The 16857-nt window shown below is 39.0% G+C and overlaps 1 protein-coding gene across 1 annotated transcript; it reads right to left on the bottom strand.

The window, feature by feature from the left end:
• Positions 1–4645: 4645 nt before the first annotated feature.
• LOC137174640 (histone H2A.Z) lies at positions 4646–6949 on the bottom strand. Its single transcript, XM_067580068.1, has 5 exons — positions 6824–6949; positions 6450–6527; positions 6177–6290; positions 5931–6060; positions 4646–5393 (listed from the first exon to the last, which is right to left on the bottom strand). The coding sequence occupies exons 1-5, from the start codon at positions 6824–6826 to the stop codon at positions 5332–5334; spliced, it is 387 nt and encodes a 128-aa protein (XP_067436169.1). The 5' UTR covers positions 6827–6949; the 3' UTR covers positions 4646–5331.
• Between the last annotated feature and the right edge of the window lie 9908 nt (positions 6950–16857).

The raw sequence follows: 16857 nt of genomic DNA, 5'->3' as shown, positions 1-16857 counted from the left end.
AAACTATTGGACAGACTAAACTGTAATTTTGGTGTCTCTGGCCTAGCTCTCTATTGGCTTACGTCCTATTTATCTGAAAAAACACAGTGTGTCTGCTATAATAATATTACATCTAAATTCTCTGATGTTAAATGTGGAGTACCTCAGGGCTCTGTTCTTGGCTTTTCTCTCTTTATATTTCGCCTCTTGGCCAAATTATATGTTATCATGGAATAAATTTCCATTTGCTATGTGGATGATACTCTGTTGTATGTGCCTATAAGGACTGATGATCATACTCAAATTACTAAATTAGAGGCCTGTTTGGCTCCTGTGAAAAATTGGATGTCATTGGATAAAACTGAGATGTTGGTCTTGGCCCTGCCAGACACAGACACCAGTCTGTTCAAGTAACAGTAACTCTCTGTGCGATTTCAGAAAGTATGGCAGCCAAGAATCTTGGTATTGTGTCTGATCCCAGCCTCGCCTTTGATAAGCACATTAAAGAAACCATCAAGACTGCCTTTTTCCACTTAGTAACAGCTAAAATTCAGTCTTCCCTGTCCATGGCTGATGCAGAGACTCTAATACATGCATTTGTTTCATCCAGACTTGATAACTGTAATGGTCTGTTTTCAGGTCTGCCATGTGCTAGTACTAAAAGTCTTCAGATCTTTCAAAATCCTGCAGCTAGAATTTTAACTAAAACAAGAAAATTTGACCTTATTACACCAATTCTAGCCTCCCTTCATTGGTAAATGGTAAATGGACTGCATTTAAATATCACCTCTCTAGTCTTATCGACCACTCAAAGCACTTATACACTACATGCCACCATTTACCTATTCACACATACATTCATACACTGATGGGAGAGGCTGCCATGCAAGGTGCCAACCTGCACATCAGGAGCGATACAGCGCTTCCTGTCTAAAGCAATGTTTCTATGCTAATGCACTGACACTCATATTTGAGGTTCAGTATCTTACCCAAGGACACAGCTAGGGATTGAACCACTGACCTTCTGATGGTGAGTGGACGACCCTTCATTGTCTTCCTATCCGTGTTAGATCAGACTTTAAAGTGCTTCTAGCAACTTGTAAAATCCTAAACGGGCATGCCCCATCATACCTGTCTGATCTCCTTAAACCTTATATTCTATCTCAAGCTCTCTGCTCTCAAAATGCAGGGCTCCTGTGTGTACCTAGAGTTAAAAAGAAGTCAGCAGGCAGCAGGGCCTTTTCCTATTGGGCCCCATTCTTATGGAATAACCTCCTTGCTGACATTAGGCAATCCCAGTCTGTTGAATCCTTTAAATCTAAACTTAAAACGCATCTTTTTGCCTTTACCTTTAATTCAGTATTTCATGACCTTGTACTGCACGGCGGGTCGGTTTCTGTCTCAATGAATTAACTAAGCGCTGTCCTGCCCACAAGATTATTGATTACTGCATCTGTTCTGATAACCATTGCATCTCTCTAACCTTCTGTTTGTTCCACAAGCACATGAGCGTCCAAGCTGTGTGTCCCTCTCTATTTCCACCCTCTCTCCCCTCCTGTCCTCTCTTGTCTCTCAGGCATCTCTTGGTGGACCAGCACCCACCCTGGAACTGCTCTGCTTCCCTGGCTGTCGGTGCCATTTCATGAGGTTTTGGATCTAGTTCCCAAACCTGCAGGAGTTCAGCCCCACCTCATGTCTCTCTCTCTGAATGATGTCTTTATCCTTCTCTTTCTCCTGTGTGAATAATGTCTTTTCTTGTCTCTTCTCCCATGTATGTGAATGGTGTGATGTGAGTCTCCCCTGTGTGCATGTGTAGTCTGTCCTCCTGCCACGTCTCCATGGTGATGGAGGTTGCATGGCTCAGGTCCTATTCTGTTCTGGTGGCATCTGGAAGCTGCTCCATATCCTCTTCATCACATTCTTAGTATATATTATAAATCCATTATAATTTTGTTATCCTGTTCTATGCTGTATTCTGGAATTTGTGTTCTATTGTGTACACACAATATCTATTGCACCTCAGTCCGTCCTGAGAGAGGGATCCTCTTTCTTCTATTTTTTTCCTGTTAAAGGAGTTTTTTAGGGGGTTTTCCTAATTGGAATGGAGGGTCTACGACAGAGAATGCTGTATTGCTGTACAGACTGTGAAGCCCCCTGTGATATGTGATATTAGGCTATACAAATAAAATTGACTTTCATTTTTTGCCTTGATTTATTTAGTGTGAATCTGTGCAGTCCACATGTGCAAATGTGCGCATGTCCAAAAAATTGGGGCTAAAACAAGGAAGCATCTCATCCTTCACTGACAGATTCCAGTTTGCCATAAACCCCCAAACCAAGCTTTCCAAATGGGTAAGATGGAGATAGCCACTCTCTATACTCTCTATACTCACACTCTTGCTAAGAATATGATAAATGTAAATGTTTGCATGTTGATAATTGATGTTACTTCATTTTACTATTAATTTTTTACTTCCCTGCAACAAATGTTATAAAGAGGTGTCAGTGCTTTTAGTTTGTTGGATCCACAGTGTGACTTCATCATTTCTTTTGCAGCTCTGTGTGTCTTAATGGCATTTAGTCTCAATGGAGAACTTTCCAGATTGTAGTCTGATGCTTAATAAATGCAGGCCCTGACTTCTAGTTATATGGGCCCCATTTATCAGACTTACATGGTTGGAGGCTCTTGTGGTGTGATAGTGTCACCTAGTGGTGAACACTAGTGCTGCCATGGTTAAATGCAGGGTACTTGCACAATTCTCAACTTCAAATTTAATGGCTTTTAAGATCATTTTAATACCTATGCAAGGAAAAAATAATACCATTTCCATGGTAAAAAAACAAACAAACAACAACAAACAAACTATAATACAGTAGACAATGTTGTTGCGTTTCGTAAGTTAATTAGGGATGTACTGCCGCTGATATAGAAATTCTTGGCAGATACAGAAACCAATTATTTAGGCTATAAGCGTATATATATTTTTAAAAGCAAAATATCTGCCAATACTGATACTTGGTTGTTTATGATTATGTTTGTCAGTTTCTCTTTCATCTGTCAATTTTAATTAGGCTACAAGTGAAGCTACCACTAGTCTTGCATTTAGGCTGTATGGTTTACACTGTTTACACCTTCACAATCAAACTTTTGATTCAAACAACAAATAGGGGAGATAGTGAATTTGAAATTATTTCCAAAAGATGCTCACTAATTTGAAAGGATGATTACAATGTACTGTAGGCCTCGCCCTTGAAACTATAAAAGCCTAACCATAGTATAGGTTATACAACTGATATTCTGCCTACAGGTCTGACATTACATCAAATGGTATGATGAATATAACATAAGAGATGGTTACCACTGATTATGAACATATCTGCTGATCATCCCTCTTTACATAGGCCTACATGGCTGGAAATATAGTGGCACTATAGGTCTGACTGATTAAACAGTATGATGGATAACATCAGGCAGATGTGGCTGAATATGAAAATATCTGCTGGAACAGTGAAAGGGTGCAAACAGTCACATCCCTCTTTACATAGGCATACTTGTGTTTTCCCTCTTGAAATCTTCATAGAGTAACTTATAGACTACACAGAGCATTTCAAATAGTCTGATGAGATTTTATAGAATCACAATCGTTTATGGTTAGAACAGCTGTTTGTCAATCACATTTCTATCAAACCATGGAGTGCTATACCATGTTTTGTTCAGAAGAATGAGGCCTTTCCGGTCAAATCAATCTCACAAGTAATCGGAAATATCTGAAAGCATGACTGCTGAAATAAAAAATACCTGAATTTTGACGAATTGGGAGTTTTCCTGAGTAAACAAACGTCATATTAATTGATTTTTCTTTAGGTGTTATTTTTATATGCCCAGACATGTCTGCCTTGCCTGCAGGTCGTAAGAGGTAATGAATATCTAATCACAGTGGCCCTCGGTGTGTAGGTGCACGTCTGTTATTCTCTGACATATAAGCTCTGGTGGCTCTGTTGTCGTTTTTTATTTTTTTCTGCTGTTTGAACTCTCTCGCTTCCTCTTAGTTGTTGGATAACTGACAACACGCACGCAGGTGTTTGTCACATAGAATTATACAAGTTCACTTCTTGGAAACGCCACAATATCTAACCTCATTGTTTTTATACAGATCAAAATGTAATGCCTCCCCTCCCCCTACTAAAATGAGGCATTTTAAGACCTTGAATTACCAAAAACTATGGTAAGACTCTGTAAAGATTCACAGGGACTCTGAATGACAGCTGAAGAATGAAGATTTTACTACGAAATATTTCCTGCATTCACTCATGGAAACCTGTGACTTATGTTGTTTAAATTCATTTTGGACCATCAGCCTTTTAAAATATGCACAAAATGATTACAAATTCCTTTAAGGTGCTGTAGACTATATCTTTTTTTCAAAGAAGGGGAACCTCGACATTTAACTTCAGCTGTATCCTCTCAAAATTGGATTGATAAATAATTTCCAGTGACCCCCATTTGTAGAGGTTTCATTTAATAACTAGAGCTGATGGTCACATGTTGGCCTGCATGTCTAAGACACTTGTTTCAATCTTGTATCTTCACCCTTAATCTCCCTATTAACTTAATCAAATTGCCTTCATACAGTAGAGCAAATAAAGCCATCCATACACCACAATATGCAAAATGTTATGACTGTGCCAGTCCAGTCTTTATTGAAGAATCCAAAAATGACTACAGGCGTTTCCCAGTTCATTTCAGTCTAGTGGTAAACTGATGTTGAACATGCTTTGCAATTCATGCAACAAGGCTACACAAAGTTGGAAGTGATCAAATGTCTGCCAGTTTAAGATGTTTCTAAGCACGCAATGACTGTTTCCACATGCAAGCTGTGGCTGTCCTTTGCTTTTTGTCAACCAAGGTGGATTTTTTTATTCAAACTGGGAAGATTAACTTAAAACCACTAACGCCAAACACATGTATACTGGAGTCTTATGAACAGAGTCACCAACTGAATACCTACAGTGTAGAATATAACAGAAACAAGCTCATGAACAAGAACTGAAACAAACTGCAAATGCCCAATAAGAGCTTTATTAAAACACCAATTTTAACATGGGAATGCCATAAAAGCAAGTTTCAAACACAAAAACTGCAGCACCAGAAAAAAAAAAAAAAAAAAAAAAAAAAAAAAAGCCAAAACACAAAAAATGAGCTTCTTTGAAGCCACTTTTAAAAAATACCCCAGGTGAGTAAATGCAAGCTCAACCATACAAATAACTCCTAAAAGGTGTTCTACACTAAGACATTTAACCACTTGATGCAGACTTCGTCCTGAGATGGCACGACTTCCAGAGCACTTCAGGTTATACGGTCTTCTGCTGGCCCTTCTTTCCAATGAGAGACTTGTGGATGTGAGGGATCACACCTGGAAGATAAAAGGACATAAGACACATGAATCACTTGCTGTTGAAACAAAAAGGGAACAGCAATAATAAATAAGAAAAAGACTAAAGCGCAAGACATTTTATTTGACACCAAGTCAAAAGTTGAGCCATTGAATCCATTGTTGAGCTGAAAAATCAATATAATCTGTTGGATCAGCATAACATTAAAAAACTGACACCTGATTATAAAAAGATTATAGAGTAAAATACACTTTAATTATTGTGTTTGTTTTGTCATGTTGGTTTCTGGAAGACTGGAGTCATTGTAAGAAAAACTTCATAATTTGCTGACATTTTATGGACTCAATGGCTAAATTTATATATAAAAAAAAACAATTTATCATGAAAACTCATCAGATGCAACCCTAATCCAATATTTTATAGCCTCTTTGGCAAGTACAACTTCAAAATGTGCTTTATGCAAAACAATGCTCTCATGCATATAAAATGATACTGATCAGAGCTTTGTGGTGATGTGCACTGTTGAAAGCCACCCAGGTGCAGAGACGTTTTCTTACCTCCGCCAGCAATAGTGGCCTTGATAAGTGAGTCCAGCTCCTCGTCTCCTCTGATGGCCAGCTGCAAGTGGCGTGGAGTTATACGCTTCACTTTAAGATCCTTTGAAGCATTTCCTGCCAACTCCAGCACCTGAAAGGACAAAACCGGGCTTTCGACGTTCATATAGGGCACATAAAACCATACCAACAGCTTTACAGAGCTCAGATTAGGTGGAAGATCTAAGATGTAACTGAGGCTAACGTTACCTCGGCAGTGAGGTATTCGAGGATAGCCGCGCTGTACACCGCTGCGGTGGCTCCCACTCTGCCGTGGCTTGTGGTCCTGGACTTGAGGTGTCTGTGGATACGACCCACCGGGAACTGCAGCGGTATGAACAAAAGCAGGCATGAGTGCAGAGAAACAAAGGGTTCACTGGCCGGTCGGTAAGAGACGGCCGCCGGCTGAGTAACCTTTGCGACGTCTGGTTGTTAGCTTGTGTTAGCACAGCCGAGGCAATGAATGAATAACAGTGGACAAACCTGCAGTCCTGCTCTCTGCGAGCGCGAAATAGCCTTCGTCTTGGTCTTCCCGGAGTCTTTACCTGCCTTACCACCAGCCTGGAAAACACAAATATTACTTAAATTGAGATGTCCAACTCACACGTTACTGTGGAGTAACACCTAATAAAGGTGGTCAATTTAACCGCCTCCTACAGCCTTTTGGAATCTATTGCTAGCTCAAAGCAGCGTTAGCTAGCATGCTAAGCTACCATGGTATAACAGCTAGCATTAGCGGCTAACAGTTAGCTATTCTCTGCCGCACAGCGGCGGCTATACATCATTTATCGCTAACAGACCGTCACCACACACAGTCCAGCGGTCTGATATCTTGCTAAACAACGTGAAATTCTTACCATATTTAAAATCTCCAAATAACTTGTAACACTGCAGCGAAAAAGACGAGCGGCTTACTGCCTAATATCGACTATTGGTTTGAACTACAACCCCCCGCCTACAATCGTCTCTTATATATAGCCAACCTTTATCCGGGTAACTGCAGAAAGCGCGCTAGCCAATCATATTTCGTCATGTGTTTCTTGGCACGGCGTTCAACCAATGGACAAAAAATGACCCCAATTTTGCGGGAAAAATGGTACGTTTCCGTTCAAAGTACTCATGGGTAATGTAGTTCTCACAATTACATCGTCTGGCCCCATTGTCTTTTTAATAATAACAGAAGTTAGTTTTAATTGTGAAATCAGCATCATTTCACAGGCAAGTTATTATTTTATTTGATTAAGAAACGAAAGAAAATACATAGTATTTGAAGCTGTCTCATCAACAGTTCAAGTTAATATGTTGACTGAAAATTTGGGCAACATCTGTGTTTTTGGACAACTTCCATTTATCATTACATGAATCAAGACAGGCACAATGCTAACTAATTACATCAATGTCATTTACTGCAAACATTCATAAAATACCGTCCAATTGGTAATAAAAATGTCAGTATATTATAAAACTATAAAAGTAACTCACCAGTAACAACTGTAACAACATAATCTACAAAAGTGGCTTTCTGTTTTATAATTAAAAACCTGTTTCCGATGTATAAAAGAGCATTTCTGCACATAAATTGTACAGGTGATTCCAGGGAGTTGCTACTTTACCACTTTATGGGATTTTTCCCACTCTCACTCTCCAGACTCTTTCTGTGTCTCTGTGAATTTATTGGTTTAGCAATATGGGAGCGGTTCACATTCTACAATTACAAACACATTGGGGTTATTTCATAGGCTGATACCAGTATATTCTAGACTTCAATATCTGACTATATTTGACAACAATTAAGCAAAAAACAAGCATAAAGGATTCAGTATTTTCCCACAGGAATTGTATATCTTGAAGTGTGGTGAGGACTTTAAACATCATTACAGTTCTCATTTCATATGGTGAGGCCCTGAGGAAAACACAACATATGAAACATAGTGTATGTACAACCCAGAGCTTCCAAATATCCTGCAAACAAGGGAGCAAACAATCATAAAACACACATGATTAAAATACAAATTCATTATGGCTACGTCCCAAACTGGATAAGCAGGATAAGTGTTTCTGACCATATAAACGGTTATACTGATGTTGAGTTTATTGTAGTGTTGTAGTTTCTTACTGTAGCCACACGAGAGCAGTGAAGGCTCATTGTTCAACATACAGTATCCCTTCTAAACACACTCATAACCATCACTTCCACTTCACTATAAGCCTGTAACAACAAGCTACAGTGATAAATGTTATGTCAAGTTTCAGATGCAGAATATGTCAATTTTTGCTACAAATCTAATGAAATATGTATAATTTTCTATATATCAGACTGAACTAAGTAGTGTTTTTTGAAGAAATATTATTTCAGTCTCCCAGTTTTTAGATCTTTTTAAAATCTGTCTCTCACAAGTCTTCTAACTTTATAGAAGTCATATCGGTCATATAGAAGTAAATCACTGAAGTAGACACTGTAATCAACATCTTTTTATTTGGTAGAGGCTCATAATGAAAGACACTGTGTGGTCACCCCTGTTGGGATAAATGTAAGTGTGATGACGTCTCATTGATCAACATGCACAGATTTTGAGGGATTTATTTCAAACACTTAGGCTAGACACTAGACTTTGTCACTGAGCCTAAGCCTTCTGTTTTGAATGGCTGATGAAGATGCACTTTTGATCGTAACTAAACATCATGTTTTGTCTTTTTCCACTCTTTGCTGATCTGACATACTTTCAGAACTCTTTGGTTCAGAGCACTTCACTCCCCTGTAAGACGCCAAAACATTGTGGTTATTTCAACATTGTATTTATAGTATTCATTCTATTAGTTTGTTACTGTTTGTGTGCAAAGAACTTTTGGTTTGTTTTGGGACCAGCAGGAAAGGTTGGGAGTGGAGGGTTGTGGTATGTTTTTGAGCAAGTCAGTTTTCCTGGCATGAAACGCCTGGAAAACTGATTCTGTTCACCATCCTGCCAGCCATGAGACCACAGCTGGACCCCCAGCTGTTTGCTTACAGGGCCAAATGACCTCCCACAATGTTGTGGGAGGTCTCTTCCACTCCCTGCTTCAACATCTGGAATCACCTGTCAACTGCACTTCAGTCATCTGATTTCAGCTCAGCCTTTAGTGCAACTGTCCCTTTGCACCCTTTACACAAATGACTGAACCAGCCCTTCACCCATCACCACATCCATGCACTGAACACCACCTCCAGTGGCGGCAAGACAGTAGAACAGGTCAACAACTTCAAATATCTTGGACTCATTGTAGACGATAAATATCCCACTACTATCCATAAACGATCCTAGCAAAGATTCAATGTCATACACAAACTCAGAGCTCTTTCTGTTGCCCCCACTTCCTGTTGTTGCTTTACAAAAGTATAATTGAACCTTACTGTTTCCCCTGCTTCTTTACTATGTTAACTACAGAAGTAGAGGAAGTACTGTGATCTTTTACTTAAGTAAAAGAAACAAATTTCACAATGAAAAAATGCTCCATTACAAGTAAAAGTCCTACATTCAAAATCTTACTTAAGTGGTAGAAAGTACATAAGTATTGGCGACAAAATGTACTTGATGTATCAAAAGTAAAAGTAGTAATTATGCAAGATGGCCCAATATAAAGTGTTATTTTTTAGTGTATACTGTATATATTATTGGAATATAAAACTGATTCATTGCAGCATTTGAATGTGGTTAAGGTAGGGCACAACGTACTGCTGGGTAGTCTTAATCGTAGTCTTGGATATTTCATAAATTGATCATATGCTTTACATATAAAATATTGATCTGAAAAGTAGCAAGTAACTTTAGCAGTAAAAGTGTAATATCTAAGTCTGGAATGTAAGGGAGTGGAAGTAAAAGTAGCATAAAACAGAAATACTCAAATAAAGTACAAACACCTCAAAATTGAGTAAATGTACATTCCACCACTGGTTAACTATTTCCATACTTCCTCCAAAACCATCTGCCTCTCAGACACGACACCATCACACATCTTGCACTTTTAAAATCAAATGACACTGATCACCCCCCTAGATGCAGACTTACCTGTGTGAGTGCATGAACGTATATATACAGTAAGTATGGGTCAGGATGCAGGCAGGGGCATGTGTATTTGTGACCAAGTGTATATTTCATGTATTGTGTATATTGGTATGTTGCTAAGAGGAAAAACATTTTAAAAAGAAGGGGATCAGTTTAAAGAGTTACAGTTGTTTATTGCTACTGGCTGAAGGAACAAAGACAAAAAAAGATTCTATAGATCTTTACTGGGTGATATTTTACAGGGTACGAGGTCCAGTTAATCCTGATATCAGCAACAGTTGAAGGCACAGTGAATGGTGAGGAGCCATGAAACCAGAGATCCTCCTTTTTATTCTACCTTACTGCAGTGTTAATGTTACAGGCTCCAGTCAGGGAGTGTGTGGCAGGACTTGATAAGACTATCTGTGTGTGTGTCTGAGACAACATGCACAGCTGGTGGTGGGCTGGTCACGTCTAAATCACATACCATTCATTCTCAGGCATACTCCCCTTTCAGCAGTCACTCACTCACTCTCTCCCTTGACCTCTACCACGATCGCTCATTCCCTCCTCCCTCTCTTCTTCAGTCACCGTCAATCACCTCTCAGTCTCTCCTGCTCTCTATCACTGAGCTTTAAATGCTCTGTTTTTGAAAGTTTTGAAAGTCTCTTTCTCCTTGTGCCCTTCAGTATCCCTCCATCTGTCACAATTTGAACACTTAGTTCCTCCACTTGTGGTGTTTCATTTATTAGATTGCTCCTTTGGTCACGCCTGAGGTCAGAGATGACTGAGGACTTTGCAGAGGACGCTGGTCATTCGTTCTAAGTTTCATTTTGGAGAGGAAACCATGGATGCCTGGAGGATGTGGTTAGCCTAGCTTAGCATAAAGAATGGAAACAGGGGGAAACAGCTAGCCTGGCCCTGTCCAAAGTTCAGAAATACACCAACCAACACCTCTAAAGCTCACTAATTTACACAATGTAGCTCATTTTTTTAATCCATACCCAAACAGACATGTTAAAACAACAATTTTTGGTTTGTGGGGAAGTTATGTGTTGGAACTATTTCTTGACAAACAACAGTTTATCCACCTGCTCACAGTGCTTCTATGCAGCATCTCTGGCTATGGTGCAGGTTGCCAGAATCATTCAGTGAACACAGGTTTTGATAGCCTATAGGGATATGTATAGGCACAGTGGTACCAAATCTGGCAACCTGACTGTGATGACAGGACTCAGGGAAGCTGCAAACAGGCACTGCACCCAGCTATTGTTTGTCAAGAAATAGTTCCAGCACATAATACCCCCCAAAAAACACAAATTTACATTTCTGTTGAAGTACAGACCAAAGAAATGAGATACATCATGTTAACTAATTAAGTAGGAATATTTTCAAACCCTGGACAAAGCCAGGCTAGCTGTTTCCCCTTGTTTCCAGTCTTTATGCTAAGCTAGCATATTGAGCTGCAGAGGACTGTTGGCCTCCACCCCTCACTAACATTGTTAGATAAGTTAGCGGAGGATAAGAGCAACTACAACCCACAAGCTAATCACCAAGTGTCATTTGATTATGATAATTAATGTATCCAATCAATCACATTTGATTGGATATATTTTATACATATTCCCCCTTGAGTTCAAGATGAATCATGACTTTGTTTTTTTCATTTTACAACAAGTGAAAACCGGGACTTGGATTTAACAATACTCAATTGTTTAAATGACCTATATTTGACATATAACAAGATAGCTGAACAGTTAACACAAGGACACAAGATTAGAACTTGGAAAAGCGCTGTAGATAAAAGTGCTTTTTTAGAATTTGAGAGTGGCCTATCAACCACTTTACATGTCTGTTACACATGTGCTGGAGTCTGGAAGTACACTTCAGTTTGAGATATTCTATTATAAATGTGATATAATGCTGCTGAAGGGGAGCGGATTTAAAGCGCAGTGCTCACAAGGAAGATATAAGAAAAACAAAACATCATGGCCAACACAGAGTTTTGAAAAGCTTACAACATAGTAACATATGTCCTCTACATCAGAGAGGGAAGTGGGTCAGGAAACCAGCAACGTCTCTACAACCCACAGGGGGAAAAACAAGAGGATAGGACAGGAAGAGAGGGAGAGCTCAGAGGAAGTAAGGATGGACAAAGAGCGTGAGAAACTGTGATGTCACTCCGCCTGCAGGGACTCAAGTAAAAACAAAAAGAAAACAGAAAAGTTTGGTGGGAAAAGACCCCAGAGCTGTTCAACCAGAGGCGAGATTAGTGGGTTGCTGGTTTACTGAGACCTCAAAATCAATTCTTTAATAAATGCATTTTGTAATCAGTCAAACTGAATCATATCTGATCTACATTTCATTGAGAAAACAAAAACAGTGAGCTAATTTAAAAGTGAAAACCAACCAACACTGGGAATTCAGCTCTTTTGATTGGTCATAGTGTAAACTGATGACACCATCCCAAAAGCATGTGGGTCAGTGAAAAGCATGAATATTCATACTCATTAGCAGGAAGCTTGAGTTTATGATGCTGCCTCTATTGTTCTCAGCTCATGTTGTGTCACCTACACAGACAGGGTGATCCTGCATGTGTGTGTGTTCCAGCTCATCTATATCAGTGTGTGGTTATCCTCCTGTCTGCTGTGTTTGTTTCACTGATGTGCAAAAGTAACATGATTCATCATAGGGAAAAGCTAACAGTATGAAGCTCCCACAATGGGCTCCTAGAAGCTGCATTGTTCATTAGCCTGAAATATACACAATGTACCCCAAAATACCAAAGTTCTGATGGAATGAACAAGACTAGTAGTAAAGATTTCACCATTCTCAGGACATGTTAAGACAGAAACTGAAGCAAATTTTCACCTCACGTAATTTGCATGATTTTGACCACCGGAAGGTTTGTGTTTATTCCCTCCGAACAGCCAATGTACTACCTGCACAGACGTTAGCTGTAAGCTAGCTAGCAAAGGACGGGCCACCCATGTGTATGGGAGTGTGTCTGTGTGTTTGTGTCAGCTCAGACATTGATTTCAGAACTCACTAAAAACTCAGTATGTTTTGGCTCCACTTTTGGGGAGCTGTCATGACGTCCATTTATATATATATATATGTTAACACATTTGGAAGGTGTATTTTGGAACTTTGTCCACAGCCCCCTGCCTCCAGCCTTCATGACTCCATGTTGAAATATTCCTTTAAAGACAGATGTTTGATAAAAACATAAATTTTATTGTTTCTTTAGCGCACTGCTGAAGATTTTTTCTTCTTCTAATGGCATACTGTAATTCAGTGAAAACATTAAGCTTTCCTTCTAACAAGTTTTCATGACGTGATGATAGTATGTGTCAACTGTTCTCTGAACTGGTTAGCCAAGCTATTGTCTATGTTAAGTTAGCATCACTAATTTTAAAGTTAAATATTTATGCTCTTATGCAGAAGCGTAGGGTTGGAAGTGCTTGGCCCCCCTTGTCCCCCTTGCTTGGGCCGGTCCCACATTAAAAAAACAGCCTTTGACAGCCAGTTGAGTGATACATCTGGCAAAACTATCCCCTTTACTAAAAATATTTTTTGGTCATGGCTGTTTGTGTAAGTATCAGTCAGTACAGTCCCAAATGCTAGTTAAAAGCCCCTGTGTGTAGGATTTGAAAATGAAAACTAGGAACTAGGACAGACAGCAATGCATGCAAATCCATCTTAGAATTCTTATTGCTCTTTTCTGTATGGATGTATAATAGTATGTGTTGCCCCACAATTTCACACAGTATTGTAACATGTTAAATTCAGGGAAGTGCCTTGTAATCCATTGTAAAAATCCTTGTAAGCTTGTTCAGAACTGTAATGCTTTCAGACACTTTTGTCCTTCCATAAGTGATGTGAGGTATGTAAGAGAGCGTTCTATGATTACACTTCCAAATCTGATTTTGTGCACCCTTTCAATATTAACTCCATCTATAGATGTATGACTTCATCATCCTTTTTTGATTCCTCAAAACCATAAATCTGTTTTACTCAAATGTAATGATTGTTATTTACATCAAACCACCTTCATAAATATCAGTCATATAAAGTTAAGGGCCCATACAACTCCTTTGAGAATACACATTTAATCTTAATATGTTTAGATTTACTGTAGGCAAACTATTAACAGTACATATTGTTGTTGTTTCCAAATAACTACTTCACCATATGTGAACCATCCCCCTAATGCCATGTGCCAATTGTCTGGATCATAATACTTCCTGATTTAAAGTGAATGTTATTATCTCATTGTTCTACAAACACAATTGCCATACCTCAATCATTTGGAAGTTGTAATAATCACACGTTTTCTGTTGTGGGTTGTTTTTTTCTGTATTTGCAGCATGTTTGAGTATTTAGTTGTATTTTATTTGCAGAGTGTTTGAGTTTTCTGTTTCTTGCAGCGTGTTTTCTATATTTACAGCACATTTGTGTGTTTGGTTGTGTTTTCTTTACTTTTATTATGATTCTGTATTTGCTTGTGTTTTGTCTTTTTGCGTGTGTTCTCTATGTGTTTTTACAGGTTTACTAAAGTTGCAGTGCATGCTTTAACTCAAACTAAATCACCAGCTATCTCGAAGCTGCTGATATCAGAAAGAGGGAATAGATTGTAAAGAAAAAAGATATTTCCTGCAAATGTATTTTCTTCAGTGTATGTCACAAAAATGCATGCACTGATTAATCTGTTAATTATTGATGCTGTTACTATGCATCATCAACCACAGTTATGCAGCACTTCATTTACAAGCCCTATATTGCTACTGTGTAGGCTTACAGAATGAAAAAACAAAGAAAAGCTCAAAATCGCAGACCAAGTAATATTACAACACTCCCTTGGGTGGGGGAGGTATAATGGTTTCATTATAATCTTATACAGTGCACAGTATAAGTTAACCAGTGACTGTTAATGGAGTTTTACAACCACATATAGTGAAAGTTAACCCCCTCCCCAACACACACACACACATACACACTCACCCTGGTTGCAGCTGGGCGACTAGTCCGGCAGGACTTTGACAGATGGTCCAATGGGACGCTGGAGAGGGAGGGAGGGTGGAAACAAGGGCTAAAGAGAAGGGTGGATGGAGGGTGGAGAGGAGGGGACAATGCTAATGGATGCAGAAGTGTGTGCATGTGTGTGTGTGTGCAGGAGGGGAGTCATCTGCTCCTGAAAGAATGGAAGAATAAGAATAAGGGTTTTAAACCTCACGGGAGGCAAGAGGGGACAATGTACTCCTGCTGACGCCGCATTTGCACTTATATAGACATTTAGACACGTGTGTGTATTCAGACCATACACACAAACACACAGGAACACACTGGAACCTCTCCATACTTTGTTTTGCTTGGATTTTGTAGGTTAGTATTACTATAATGGAGAGTGAAGATCAACTACAATTGAACAAATTCAATTACCATGACATGAGTTTTCATTCATGATAAATGGAACATTAATTGGATCACCTGATTGGTTACTGCTTCGATTATGTCACAAAAATTGTCTGCATTTTATTCTGATTGGTGCGTATTAGCATCAGTAACTTTGTGTCTACAGTCATTGAACAAACAGAAGCCCCGCCCCAGCGCTGTCAGTCAAAAATACTCGCGTTGTGGCCGCGCCCACTCCTCCTGGCTCCCTCGCGCTGACTACACGAGCTGCACCCATTCGAAACCCCCTCCTGTGAAAGCCAGGTGAAGACACGCGGCTTCGGTCGACTTCCGGTTTTACTATCAAAATAAAATTCTCATTCAGCGATAATGTTCTGCAGTGTCAATAAAGACGCTTTTAGAGAAGGTTGTGTATGTTTTTAAAATATAATTTACATGTTTCACACCAAGTTGCAGTAGCTGCTTCCAGCAAACATGTCAGTGCGTCCTACTTTATAGTAGGCTACTTGTTTATATTTTCAATATGAGCACAAATAGACTGTACATCATCTTAATGGCTTCTTTTCTCCATTATCATCTTCTTTGCTGTTAGTTAAGGGTCCATGCGGCCATGTGATTTTGGAAGTTTCAATCCATTAACAACAAATTGCATAGTAAACATTTTTTTTTCCCAAAACATATTATCAGTTCATGTTGGGGCAGTGGCCAGGATTTTAGAAAATTTGAGGTTATAAATTGAATAACTACCTACAGAAGAGGATTGGGGCCACATGTGAAAAATGTATTTGAGTTCTCTGTGTAGTTGGGGTCACATTTCATATGTCTATGAGTCGTTAACAGCTCCACCAAATAGTGATTTTCCCTCTGAACTTCTCACATGGTTTAATTTCACCAAAACTCAAAGATTAGAGAAAAAGTCCAAAAACTGAAAACAGATTTGTGTATCAGAACTTTGTTTTTTCTTCTTTCCTCTCCCATTAATCATCTCACCACCCCTCAGATTTATCTGCTGACCCTTTGGAGGGGTCCAACCCCTAGGTTGGGAACCAGTGGACTAAACTAGCTAACTGTATATAAAGTAGTGTAAACTAGCTCCACCTCCAGCAGCTACAACAGTAACATGCTGCTCTAACACTGATGCTTCAATATTAATGATATACTGATCTCATATACAGTATAATAATATATCAGTTGTTGTAGAATGAGTACTTTTACTTTAATGCTCTGATGTATACTGATGTACTTTTACTTGAGTAGGATTTTTCATGCAGAATTCTTACTTGTAATGGAGTATTCATACATTGCTGTATTGGTACTTTTACTCAAATAAAGGATCTGAATATTTTTAAACATTTTTTATTAAGTTATCTATTAATTGGGTGGATGCACGGTCAAAACTGGTAGTCCCCATTTGCCCAGTAATTCATTTATTCAACAAAGAATCTTTAATCTTTCTA

Source organism: Thunnus thynnus, chromosome 22, assembly GCF_963924715.1.
Source record: "Thunnus thynnus chromosome 22, fThuThy2.1, whole genome shotgun sequence".
In the NCBI taxonomy this organism is placed as follows: Eukaryota; Metazoa; Chordata; class Actinopteri; order Scombriformes; family Scombridae; genus Thunnus; species Thunnus thynnus.
This window is presented reverse-complemented; position numbering and strand designations above follow the sequence as displayed.